This window comes from Triticum aestivum, chromosome 7A (genome assembly GCF_018294505.1).
Source record: "Triticum aestivum cultivar Chinese Spring chromosome 7A, IWGSC CS RefSeq v2.1, whole genome shotgun sequence".
Taxonomy (NCBI): Eukaryota; Viridiplantae; Streptophyta; class Magnoliopsida; order Poales; family Poaceae; genus Triticum; species Triticum aestivum.
In genome coordinates this window covers 615,659,986-615,671,601 of record NC_057812.1, presented here as the reverse complement: position 1 = coordinate 615,671,601, position 11,616 = coordinate 615,659,986, and the positions used below count along the sequence as shown (strand labels likewise).

At 46.1% G+C, this 11,616-nt stretch overlaps 1 protein-coding gene, 1 long non-coding RNA gene and 1 pseudogene across 4 annotated transcripts; 1 reads left to right on the top strand and 2 right to left on the bottom strand.

Annotated features, from left to right (window-relative positions):
- Window positions 1–2,777: 2,777 nt before the first annotated feature.
- Window positions 2,778–6,691, bottom strand: LOC123148662 (vacuolar iron transporter 1-like; annotated as a pseudogene).
- Window positions 6,692–6,762: 71 nt separating this feature from the next.
- LOC123148661 (protein FAR1-RELATED SEQUENCE 5) lies at window positions 6,763–9,265 on the top strand. Of its 3 annotated transcripts, XM_044568149.1 has the most exons (6): window positions 6,763–6,938; window positions 7,058–7,246; window positions 7,703–7,967; window positions 8,063–8,201; window positions 8,619–8,753; window positions 8,862–9,223. In XM_044568149.1, exons 1-5 carry the CDS (start codon window positions 6,763–6,765, stop codon window positions 8,738–8,740), a joined length of 891 nt encoding a protein of 296 aa, XP_044424084.1. In that variant the 3' UTR covers window positions 8,741–8,753; window positions 8,862–9,223. The 3 variants fall into 3 exon arrangements, with proteins under 3 accessions (XP_044424084.1, XP_044424082.1, XP_044424083.1); XM_044568147.1 differs by having other exon boundaries at window positions 8,063–8,753; window positions 8,862–9,265; XM_044568148.1 differs by having other exon boundaries at window positions 7,064–7,246; window positions 8,063–8,753.
- On the bottom strand, window positions 8,896–9,420 carry LOC123148663 (uncharacterized). The gene is made up of 2 exons (XR_006474046.1): window positions 9,220–9,420; window positions 8,896–9,145 (listed from the first exon to the last, which is right to left on the bottom strand). It is a non-coding gene; the product is annotated as an uncharacterized lncRNA (long non-coding RNA).
- Window positions 9,421–11,616: the final 2,196 nt, after the last annotated feature.

The window sequence follows — 11,616 nt, the reverse complement described above, 5'->3', positions numbered from 1 at the left end:
AACGTGCCTCCTTGACTAAGGATCTATATAAAAACAACTCAATATTGTTACTATACATACGCCATGGAGTGGAAGGTCGTGGCTATCAATAACCTACGCCGCCAAGTCCACGATCGTCTCAAGACGAATAGGAGACCCCAGAGCCATGCGGCAAGATGGTGCTCCTTCCACAAGTCCATGTTCCATTGCACAAATGAATGTCGAAATCAAACCCAACAAGGTCCACCTCTCCTGCTAACAAGATAAAACAGTAATATGTACTAGCAAACTAGCCTCAGAGACACATGCTGACCATCATACCAATGGTTTTTATTATTTAGCCCACTAGCTCAATCGAAGCGAACATATAAATTATGGCCTCATAAATACGTCTTGAGTACAATGCTACAGAAAATATGTGATTTAAACATTAAATTTACCCACCTCCCAGTGACCCTGTATCATTCACTTTTGTACTCACAAAATGATGAGTATTGTATAAATTTGGTATATCAGAAATAAAGTATATCTCAAATTTAGCTCAGATGAACACACCATAAATCCTTCCAGACTATAGTAAAAATACTCAAGACGGAGGTGGGCAGTAGATTAATTTATGCAAGCCACCATATAACAGTCTTCCTCTTCTGCCATTTTTCTTGGCCTTTGTTGGAACAACCCTAGACTAACTCTCGCTCATGCAGCTAGACGGAGGTAGACGAAGCACAGAGGACACAAGGTTTACTGGCGACCAACGCCTGAGCCACGAACCTTTTCTTTTTCTCTAACCACCGTGCAACAAACACTTCTCAACCCAGCCGGCTTTGTAGCCTGGGCAGCAACGCAGGCCCACGTTTCGGCCAAGCACGCATGCACGACTGGCTGCTGCATGCAAGCGCTCCGCTCGGCCACGCGCACAACGCGCACACCGCGCTGCTCGCAACCGACTGCAAACAGTCTAGCTACTACACGGCAACTTATACATGCATGCACGCCCATCTACCTAGCTCACGTGATACATACATACGCACACACACCTACGAACCTGACATGGCCACACACCGCCCATACACACACATACGCCACGCCGCCGCTGCGTCCCGCTCGTCCCGCGCGCACCGACGAGCCCGATCGCACCAGTCCGTCCAGCACGTTCCGCGCGCATCGGACGCGCCCCGACGAGCCCGACCGCACCAAGCCATGGCTTATTCCAACACACACCCCCTAAGCCACTGCCTAGAGGAGTCCGTCGTCGACGTTGGCACCGGCCAAGAGAGCCTGCTCCGCCGCCGGTCCTTTCCGCAGCTGCGGGCATTCGCGCCGGAAGTGCCCGTGCTCCCCGCACTTGTAGCAGCGCCTGCGCCTGTTGCCGCCGCTCCCCGACGCCATGCTGCGCCCGTCGTCGTCGTCCCGAGCACCGCCGTGTCGACGCTCCCGCGCTGCCCACTGCGCCGCCGTCATGAGCAGCTGCTCACCCCCACGCTCGCCGCCGTCTTGTCCACGGCGCCGAACCCGCTCGTCGAACGCACGCAGCCGCCCGAGCGCTTCGTCGAACGCCATCGTCGTCACGTCGTGGAACTGCTCGATGCCGGCGACGACGGGGAAGAGGCGATCCGGCACCGTATCCAGCAACTTCTTGACAAGTGCTGCGTCGCCCAGCGTCTCCCCGAGGTTGGCATACCTCGCCGCCGTCGCCGCGTGCCTCCCGCCATACACATCGAGCTCCTCGCTGTCCGCCATCTTCATCCAGTCGAATTCGCCGCGTAGCGTCCCCAACCTCGCCGCGCGGACCCGATCAGCGCCGACGAATCTCACCTTCAGGGAGTCCCATACCTCCCTGGCGGTGAGCTTTGTCGACACCTACAGCAGCACATCCTCCGGCAACGCACCGAGGAGCAACACGCGCGCCATCTTGTCCTTCTTGGTGTTCACCGCCGCGTCGCCCGGCGCCACCGTCTCCTATACGGTGTGGACGTCGAGGATCGCCTGCGCCTTGATGGCCCAGACCGTATAGTTGTCCGCGGTCAGCATCGGCATCGCCATCGTTGCCGATCCGCCCGCGCCGCCGTCGTGTGGGACGAGCGCCATGATCGTCGGTGATTGCCCGAACCGAAGCTCTGAATACCAATTGTTAAAACAACTCTAGACTAACTCTCGCTCATGCAGCTGGACGGAGGTAGACGAAGCACAGAGGACACAAGGTTTACTGGCGACCAACGCCTGGGCCACGAACCCTTTCTTTTTCTCTAACCACCATGCAACAAACACTTCTCGACCCAGCCGGCTTTGTAGCCTGGGCAGCAACGCAGCGCCCACGTTTCGGCCAAGCACGCATGCACGACTGGCTGCTGCATGCAAGCGCTCCGCTCGGCCACGCGCACGACGCGCACACCGCGCTGCTCGCAACCGACTGCAAACAGTCTAGCTACTACACGGCAACTTATACATGCATGCACGCCCATCTACCTAGCTCACGTGATACATACATACGCACACACACCTACGAATCTGACATGGCCACACACCGCCCATACACACACATACGCCACGCCGCCGCTGCGTCCTGCTAGTTCCGCGCGCACCGACACGCCCAACGAGGCTGACCGCACCAGTGCGTCCCGCACGTCCCGCACGCACCCGACGCGTCCGACGAGTCTGACCGCACCAAGCCGTGGCTTATTCCAACAACCTTAACTTATTCACTGCTGGACGACGAAAGTGACACCCAAACCCATGACAGTTCAGAAGCAAACACAAACACATTCACGCAAAGAAAAGGAAAAAAGATGAACGGAATATAACTGAAATACTCCCTATCTCATGCTTATTTGTGAATTCATTCACTCCATGCTAGTGAAACTTTGGATGAGAGAGAATTCTATACATCGTCAGGCTTGCACAACTTTGGCGATTCCATATGCCGCGGCAGAAGCAACTGCACCGATAAAAGTAGTCTGGAGGGCACTGAAGAGGGGGCGGCTTCCAGTGAAGCGGCCCTTGACATAGCCGAAAAAGAAGAGTGCCACAAGTGTGAGCACGACCGATGTGCGCATTGCGTCATGAGCAGTGGGAATGAGCATGTAGGGCATGAGTGGGACCAACCCGCCGACAACGTAGGAGAGCGCTATCGTAAGAGCGCTCTGCAGGGCTCTTCTAGGGTATGGCTTCTCAAGTCCCAGCTCAAACCTGAATTTAATAATTATGACCAACTTAATTAAGACAATTAATTTCGAGTGGAAGACGTATCTCATCATGCATGTCGTGTCAAAAAAGACGATGTACCTCATCATAAACTCGAGCCAGGCTTGCGGCTTCCTACGCAGGCCCATCACCACAGGGCCATACTCGTGGGGTTCGAGTCCATACTACGACATGATCTCTCCGATCTCAGCAGCCTCTGGGATATGGTTAATAATTTTAATGAGGAAATTCCGAACCCAATGATTCGAATTTTTTACGCGCATGTAAATATGTACATATGTAGGTGCATGCACTTTTCCATGAACTAACTAATCTACGAAAAAACATGTCTAATCTTTTTCATCATAAAAGACATGCTCAAATTACCGATTTCAGGGACCGCGATGATCTCCTCTTGCTCCCTTCTTAACTCCAGTTCATAATGGTCTGCTTCGCTCTTAGCCGCCAGGTACCTATACGACAATGTATCCCAGAGATGCAAATAGATGATGAGAGGTTAAGCCAAATCAATAATCTTGAATGCGCATCTCATTCTAGAAGGCCTCCAACTATCTTCTTCAAGGAAAAATGCAGTGGAAAACCCGACAATATAAATATATGTATAAATCTAAATTGTGATCATTCAAGATGTGAACGAAACAATGAGATTGTACATCAACTCTCTTATCCAATTGAACTAGGTTCATTTCCAGATGCTCTCCAATCTACCCCTAATATGGGAAAATATATATTTAGTTTTAACCACTTAATGAACATACCCATGTACCTGAGAGATGAAATGGTAGCATGCCCCCCCCCCCCCACCCCCCCGACGAACATTATAATATTCCAGGTGTGTCAAAACGATTCAAACGCAATTAGACATATATATGTTCATGTATCATGCATGACTTTAAATTACACACGAAGATGATGGCCCCCCTGCCCCAGTGAGAAAATTTTGGTGCTCTAAAAAGAAGAAAATATTATAGTACTAATGTGATGTTTATGAAGGGTGCAAACCAATTATTTCTGAATGATTTTTTTGAAGTACATCAAATGACTTGGACATTTGCATGTTTTTCAGAAGAAGAAAAACCATTTCATAAATTTGTACTCGGTTGAGTAAGCTATCATGTGCGGCTTTTTGAATTCCTTCTTCTATATACATCATAATACATACATCTTACATTCTTAAAGATCATTATCTTAATACCATGTGTATGCAATAATAATATTTATGTCTCAAAATAGGTATGCCCAAACTTACGAATGTATTAATTTAAAGTTGTACTTAGTGCTTACAAGAAGCATATATGGTGTAGCATATATATTAGAAATTGGGATAAATTGGCGAGGAAGTAATTGTACTTGCCACCTCTCCTCCCAATCCAATGGATCACAAATGGTTGCAGCAAGATAAATGGTTGATTATATTTGCCCCCATCCCCACTCCCCCGCAACAAAACCTTTAAACTGATTTTTTTAGATAATGGAAGCTTAATTTATTAACCCTGGTCTAAGCACCAATAATACACAAGGCTAGATTATTACAAAGATTAGAAATAAAATTGACGCCAAATGCGATAAAAGAACCATCATGTTACAAATAGCATGAAAAATTTCATAACCAAAAGCTATCAATTCCCGAACGAGAAAAGTGTGCGCGAGAAGTCTATGAGCCAATAATCCGCCCCCAAACATTCACTATAAACTGATCAGCAATGGCCGTAGCCCATCCTATATATCGATGACTACTAATTACCTCTTGTGTCATAAGCATTTATTTGCGTTTTCCATCAGTTCTACTTTATTTGTAAAGATCTATTAAGACGCTTCAACTTACCCACTAGACACAACTTACCCACTAGACGGCAAGATGCGTATTTAATCCCAGCCATCCATCGAGAAAGGTTGGCTATACCCAATTTTCACGTATGGCAAGTTATTTTTTGACCCCACAGATTCCAAACTATACTAATGAAGAAAACCTATATGTTTATCGACTTCACACCAAATACTAATACCACACAAACAAATTACATAGTATATGCATCACTTGTATAGTTTTGCACATATAGCATTTTGTTGCGGAAGGTATTAATGCATAACATTGAGAGTGATAGAAAATGCATGTGTGGCTTTTGAACTGTATATATGATCTGTATTTTATAATGCATAGTGGGCATAGCATATCTATCTAAAATATTGACAATGCAAGGACATATTGTTATATACAACTATACACTGGAGTTATTAGCTAGTAAGAACATATTAGTACTTTCTCCAATGTATTAATCTTTTTCAGTTTTTTCTCATCACATTGCATACTAGAAAACTGAGGCACATGTAGCCAATGTATGGACGAGCATTAGGACCAGCAGCTCCGTAAGCCAAAAACAACCCCTCTTAACTCTTGTTTGTTATCTGTGTAACTTTTCTAACATGAATAGTAAAATATGAGTATATATAATCAACATGTACTTCAACTAGGCTTGTATTTGTCAACGCTTATAATCATCAGAAATTTCATACATATTATTTTCTTCCTTATTTGCATGATCTGTAATGTCAATAGTAACCACATGCAATCTACACATCTTGCTATCTATGATTTCAATAGCTTACTTTAATATAACCACATGCACATGTAGAATCGTAGGTAATAGTATGTTTGAATTGTTAGATCACACAGAATTAATGGATCATATTAGTGGGTGTGTCTCAAAATTTCTCTTATATGTAGGTTATAGTTAAGGGCTACGATCAAACTAAGCGTTTCAATAATGATGTGTTCCATATTTAGCTACTGCGTAATCATGACGATGTGACTGTTGTTTTTTTCCTAAAGAATTGGATATTTAAATTTTGGGTCGTCACTCGTCAGTAAGAAGTAACTAGGCCAGGCTGCAAACTAGTGGTAGATATGGATGATATATTATGGTGTAGTATAAGAGAACCAGTGATTACCCCCCGAGTCCCATGGAGATGGCCCCTGCTGCGACCTCGGCAAGCCCGGCGGTAAGGACGAGCGATGATGCCGCGCTCGCACCTGAGAGCCCTGCGGCGAGGGCGAAGGGCACGGTAAGGCCGTCGGACACGCCCATGATGACATCGCGCACCACCTCCCCGGCCGTGAAGTGATGCTCCTTGTGGCTGCTGATCAGCTCCTTCTCCAACATCGGCTGCTCCCGTCCCTCGCTGGCGCCGTCCATTGTCTTGATCGCTGAATGTAGTAAAAGGGTTGGCTAGCTCTATGCGGACGATCTTCGTTCCAGGGCTTCTGGTTTATTGGACTGTCCTGACGGGCGTGTGCTCTACACGGCCACCTGAACCACGAAGCGACTTTTCGGTGGACGGCGGCTCGTGTGGACTTAATCATGGCCGTCCAACCGTTCCTGGGGATTGGCAAACATCACTTCGCTGTCTCCCCCCTGTCCGCTCCCTAGTAATAGGTATTAGGTTCATAGGCGTATCGGTGTGGAACAAATGTGTCGCTGCTGTGGAGCTGGACTTGCGGAGTGCGTGTGCTGGTACACGGTGCAGCTGGGTTTGGTACAGTTGCAAAGATCACGTGACTAGTCTCTAGTCGAGGCGCAAGGCATGTTGGCCCACATCGCGTGGCCAGCTATCCCTTTCTCAAAGCACTGGCCGTCAGGGCACAGACCCATACGCCTCCTGCTGCTCCTTTCTCCAGTTCGTCTTCCTCCTCTGGATCGAGACCTTGGAGCCTGCTCCATGGACCTGTCCATGGATACGGAGGGCGATTCCGAACAGAGGTAATTCAGATGCCACTTAACAGAGCTACTAGTTTTTGTCTCACGCAAAAAATGAAGTTAGGATTAGATCTGGTTGCCGTTTGTCCCTGAAATTCCTTGATTTGATTTTTTCCGCGCAGGATTAGCCGCGGGCATGCGGGCAATGCTTGTGCTGCCCGGCCTATAGAGTCCCAGGCTTCTATCAGCGTCGCCGAGGCTGACATTCGCCGTGCAGGGGACCTCCGTAGCGGTGGCGGAGATGCCGGATTTCTTGGCGAGGACCCGCTCTTGCAAGTTTGTTCGGAGGCTACGAGCAGATGGACACGCAGGTAATCGCGTGTAGAACTGATTTCTTTTGTGTGCTGGTCATATATGAAAAAATGGTTTCATTAGCATCTAGCTATATGTTATGTAGTCATTTAGTACAGGTCTGTACTAAATCCGCACTGTGTGTCTGACTGATTACATTAGGTTTCTAAAATTACTGGGATTATTTGCGTGCGGGCTGTTGCACAGTCTTCTTGTTCTTTGAAATTGCATATCCTGTCCTGTTTGTAGCTAGTTTAACTAAAAAGTCGAGAGGTGTCTGAGTGCTATACTAGGAAAAGATTTTGTTTGCATTTCTTGTTTTTATCTGCAGTCCTGCTTTGTCGTGGTTGCCTTTGTATAAAATTGGAAATCAGGGGGGCAATAATTGACAGTTTCGTGTAATCTGGTGCATTGAGGAAGAGGAATTGGTTTTCTTTTCTATGCGAATTATTTAATTTGTCTCTCAAAAATAACAGGGTAAGGATCAGAAAGGCCCCCGCTGAGCGCGAGCTCAACCCTAACCGGAAAAGTGCCCTTGAATTGTCCATGAGGGCTTTCATATTGAAAAGAGATGGCAATGTTGTCAACCCAGCTGTCGGGACCTCTTTTGATTCATTGGATGAAGCCTATCAGTTCTACAATTTGTATTCGTGGGAGCTTGGATTTGGTATAAGGTATTCGAAAAGCAGGCTAAATGTGGAGCGGGTGAAGTGCATGCAGGAGATAGTCTGTGGATGTGCGGTGCGTTTGTTTTTCTTTTTGTGCATCACTTTTTGGGGAAAAAAGTCTGCAAGAATATGTTACAGGCTGACAAATCATGTTATGTGCATCGGCAGGGTAAACCGGAGAGGGAGAATACAAGATCAACACGGTGCGGTTGTGCTGCCCGGATCAGGCTGCTTCGGTCGGACGACAATGGATGGTATATTTCAGAGCACCGGGCGGCACACAACCACTCTTTGTCAAGCACTTGTGGTGAGAAAATGCATTGGCCGTCGCACAAGCTCATTGACCGGTATACTAAGGATCTTGTTAGGCAGCTTAGAGAGAACAATGTCAGTCTTGGAAAGGTTTTTAGCATAGTTGGTAGTTTTTTTGGATCAGCTGATAATGTGCCATTTACAAAACGGTCACTAAAGACGCTGTGTTGCAAGTTGAACAAGGAGCAGTCTGATTCAGATGCCCGAAAAACAATGGACGTACTTGCGGAGATGAAAGCAAACGATCCAGAATTCAACTATACTGTCCAGGTTGATGACGAGAGCAGGATTAAGACACTTATGTGGGTTAACGGGCGTAGTGTGGACCAGTATAGGTGTTTCGGAGATGTTGTAACATTTGATACCACATACAGGACAAACCTATATGACATGCCATTCGGTCTGTTTGTAGGAGTGAACAATCACTTCCAGAGCATAATTTTCGGAGGTGTCATGCTGAGGGATGAGAAGGAGGACACATTCAAGTGGGTTTTCCGTGAATTCATCAGGATGGTCGGGGGTAAACACCTGTAAACAATATTAACAGGTACGGCTAGATAAGGCGTAGATGTGAATCTCTCATTTTTCTTAAACAAATACTTTTCATGTTGTAAGCTCCTAATGGATCTAATTTACTTAACTGGTTGCAACCCAGGCGCGGTCAATGGAATTGGCTATAGAAACAGAGATGCCCAATACAACGCATAGGTGGTGTAAATGGCATGTGCTGAAGAAAGCAAAGGAGTCAATGGGGGTTTTGTGGAGCAAGAAAACTGATTTCACAAGTGAATTTCATAAGCTGGTTCATCACATGGTCACGGAGCAAGAGTTCGAGGATGGATGGTCTGCAATGCTCATTGTATCTTGATTAATAACTCTTGCTGATCCCTCCGCAGCAAAATGATTATCCATTCCGACAAACACCATGAACTACAGAACCTAATGGCAGGCAAACTAGTGAGATTTAGGAAGAACTGCTAAATTGCTACTGAAAAGCGTGAGGCTGTTCATACCTTTTCCGGCGGCGGCTTCGTGCTGAACAAGTCGCTGATAGGCAAAAACCTAAATGCTGACCGCTAACTGGCGGATGTGTGAGCTGCTATGCGCGGCCATGGCGTTCTCCCTGCTAGATCGCCTTCTTGTTCTTCCTGGGACTCTGGTTGGTGGGTGGGTGGGGAGAAGGATTGTTGAAGAAGATGAGATGCGCGTGTAGATGCGGTAAATGCGTGAAGTGACTAGAGCACTGGGATTGCTTTGATGGGGGTGGCCCTCGAAAGGCAGCCTTTTGCACGTCGGGACGTGACAAAAACAATGCCGCACGCTGCTGTTTCATCTTGCCCATTACGAGGGCTGTAGATGTTCACCCTAACCAACTACTTCGGTTGCTAGCTGTGTAAAAACGAATTACCAATATATTTATTATGGCAGAACCGTATGGATAATGGTTAAGAGCGGACGGTAAAAGTAGTTAAAAAGTGTATAAAAAATTGTTGACTGGCTAATTGTGTTTTTTTGGCTGTGAAAAACAGCCGATTATATTACGTGGTAGGACTGGATATCATTTTCGCGTCAAGAAAAAAATTAATATTATGTCTGGTGGGCGAGGTTAAAACGTACCGCTAAATTGATCGCTAATGTTTATAGCGTGAAGATGTACCAGGGCTAGCTATAACTGTGCCGTGAGTGGCGGGATATTATTGTAATGAGTCACGTGAGAGGAAGAGACATGTGCCCAGGCTGCCATGTATACTTTTGGCACAGCAACAGACCTCGAGTGTGCCGCGGTACATGGAACAACGCCTAGATTCTGTCACCACATCACTATCTCTGGCAGCCGAGATACATGGGGGGCAAGCGTCTACGAGGGGACAGGCCCCGTGAATACAGCGGCGAATCTGGTCAGTGTGGAAAACGGACGGCCTGGATATGGTCCACATAGTGCACGTCCACCGTTAGGCATTTTCGACCTGAACCATTCTTATATAGAGGAGCGCCTAGCAGCAAGACCTGTCAGTGTCAGCGATAGAAAACTAGCGGCTCGCGTTTTCGTGTTTGTTTTACAAAGGCAATTTCATTAAATGCTTATATCGAACTGATAGAACCGTGTTGAGGTAATACCCAGCCAATGTATAGCAAGATGCACACACCCATCATGTTCAAGTCTCAAACGAAAACAAAAAAGAGAAAGACTCTTTTGGCAAATACAGGAATACGGCCAAGAGAGAAGCAGACCTTTCCTCTTGAAAGCCAAAAGCCCAACATAAGACCACCGCCCCATGACAATATAGCTAGGATGAACACTTCATATCAATATCCCCCAACCATACCAGTTGTCGAACATGTTACCCACACTATGAGTGGTAGATGTTTAAAGCTATATGAATTATGGGTCAGACTTCATAAGCTAACCAACACTTGAAAGGGATTTAGTTGACTCATCCACACTTGAAAGGGATTTAGTTGACTCATCATTATGGCAGAAGACACAAAACTTACTCATGCTAGATCTTATGTGCGAGCTTGTCTGTGATCACGCCCCGGTTTAAAAACCACAAAAGGATGTGGTCACATTAAAGGCATTTCAGCTCTATAACCTATTTATTATCCATAAGGTTATCAGTGTGTGGGGTGAGCTGAATAAAAGTAGTAGACGGAGTATTTGTCATTCAGATGTAAATTTCATCTAAACTCATTCAACTTGTGTGATAGCTGAATGGGTTCCAGACGTGCCAGCATCTCATTCTGCGGAACAAATCATGAACCGGGTAATCCCTCGAAAAGAAATGTTGCGATCAGCTTCGTATTTTTTTGACATGTGCTATTTTTTCAGATCAACGGCATGGTTGCGCAATGATTAATTAACAGTTTTGCTAAAGCACATCTAGATGTACCATAAGTATTGCACATCTAAGTCCTATGTCATTGATCTTACGTTGAGATTCGTGTGGGTATTTCCTTTTTCTTTTTTCTTTTTCTCTTTATACTTGATTCGCTCACTTAGATGTGCAATAATTAGAGCACATCTAGATGTGCCCTAGACACACCCAATGATTAATTGACAAGTTGACATTTTGATTGTTTCTTCGGGCATGCTATGTGTTTTACTACTATCTGCACCGGGATGTATGTCCTGTTTATGTGTCATTGTGTGCACACCCTCGACATGTTTCAGCAAGTTGTGTGCGACGGATCAATACATTTATATATAACTGGAGTTGGCACTGACAGTCTGCCATGCATTAGTCGGCATGATCGCACAATCACTAGAGTGCTTTATCAGCTGTTCGGACTTGATTTATTTCCCCTAGTCTAGCAACTAAATTTGTAGTGTTTCGACAGCTTATTTATTTTATAAGAAAATTCTAATCAGTTAGCATGTTCGTGCATGCGGATGCACATGCTGCAAAGGA

Bases quoted from the DNA above. Each gene is read 5' to 3' on its own strand.
- LOC123148661 (XM_044568147.1), top strand. From the start codon at position 6,763: ATGTTGGCCCACATCGCGTGGCCAGCTATCCCTTTCTCAAAGCACTGG. The intron at 6,939-7,057 runs GTAATTCAGATG...TTTTCCGCGCAG, and splicing joins GAGGGCGATTCCGAACAGAG to GATTAGCCGCGGGCATGCGG. The intron at 7,968-8,062 runs GTGCGTTTGTTT...GTGCATCGGCAG, and splicing joins AGATAGTCTGTGGATGTGCG to GGTAAACCGGAGAGGGAGAA.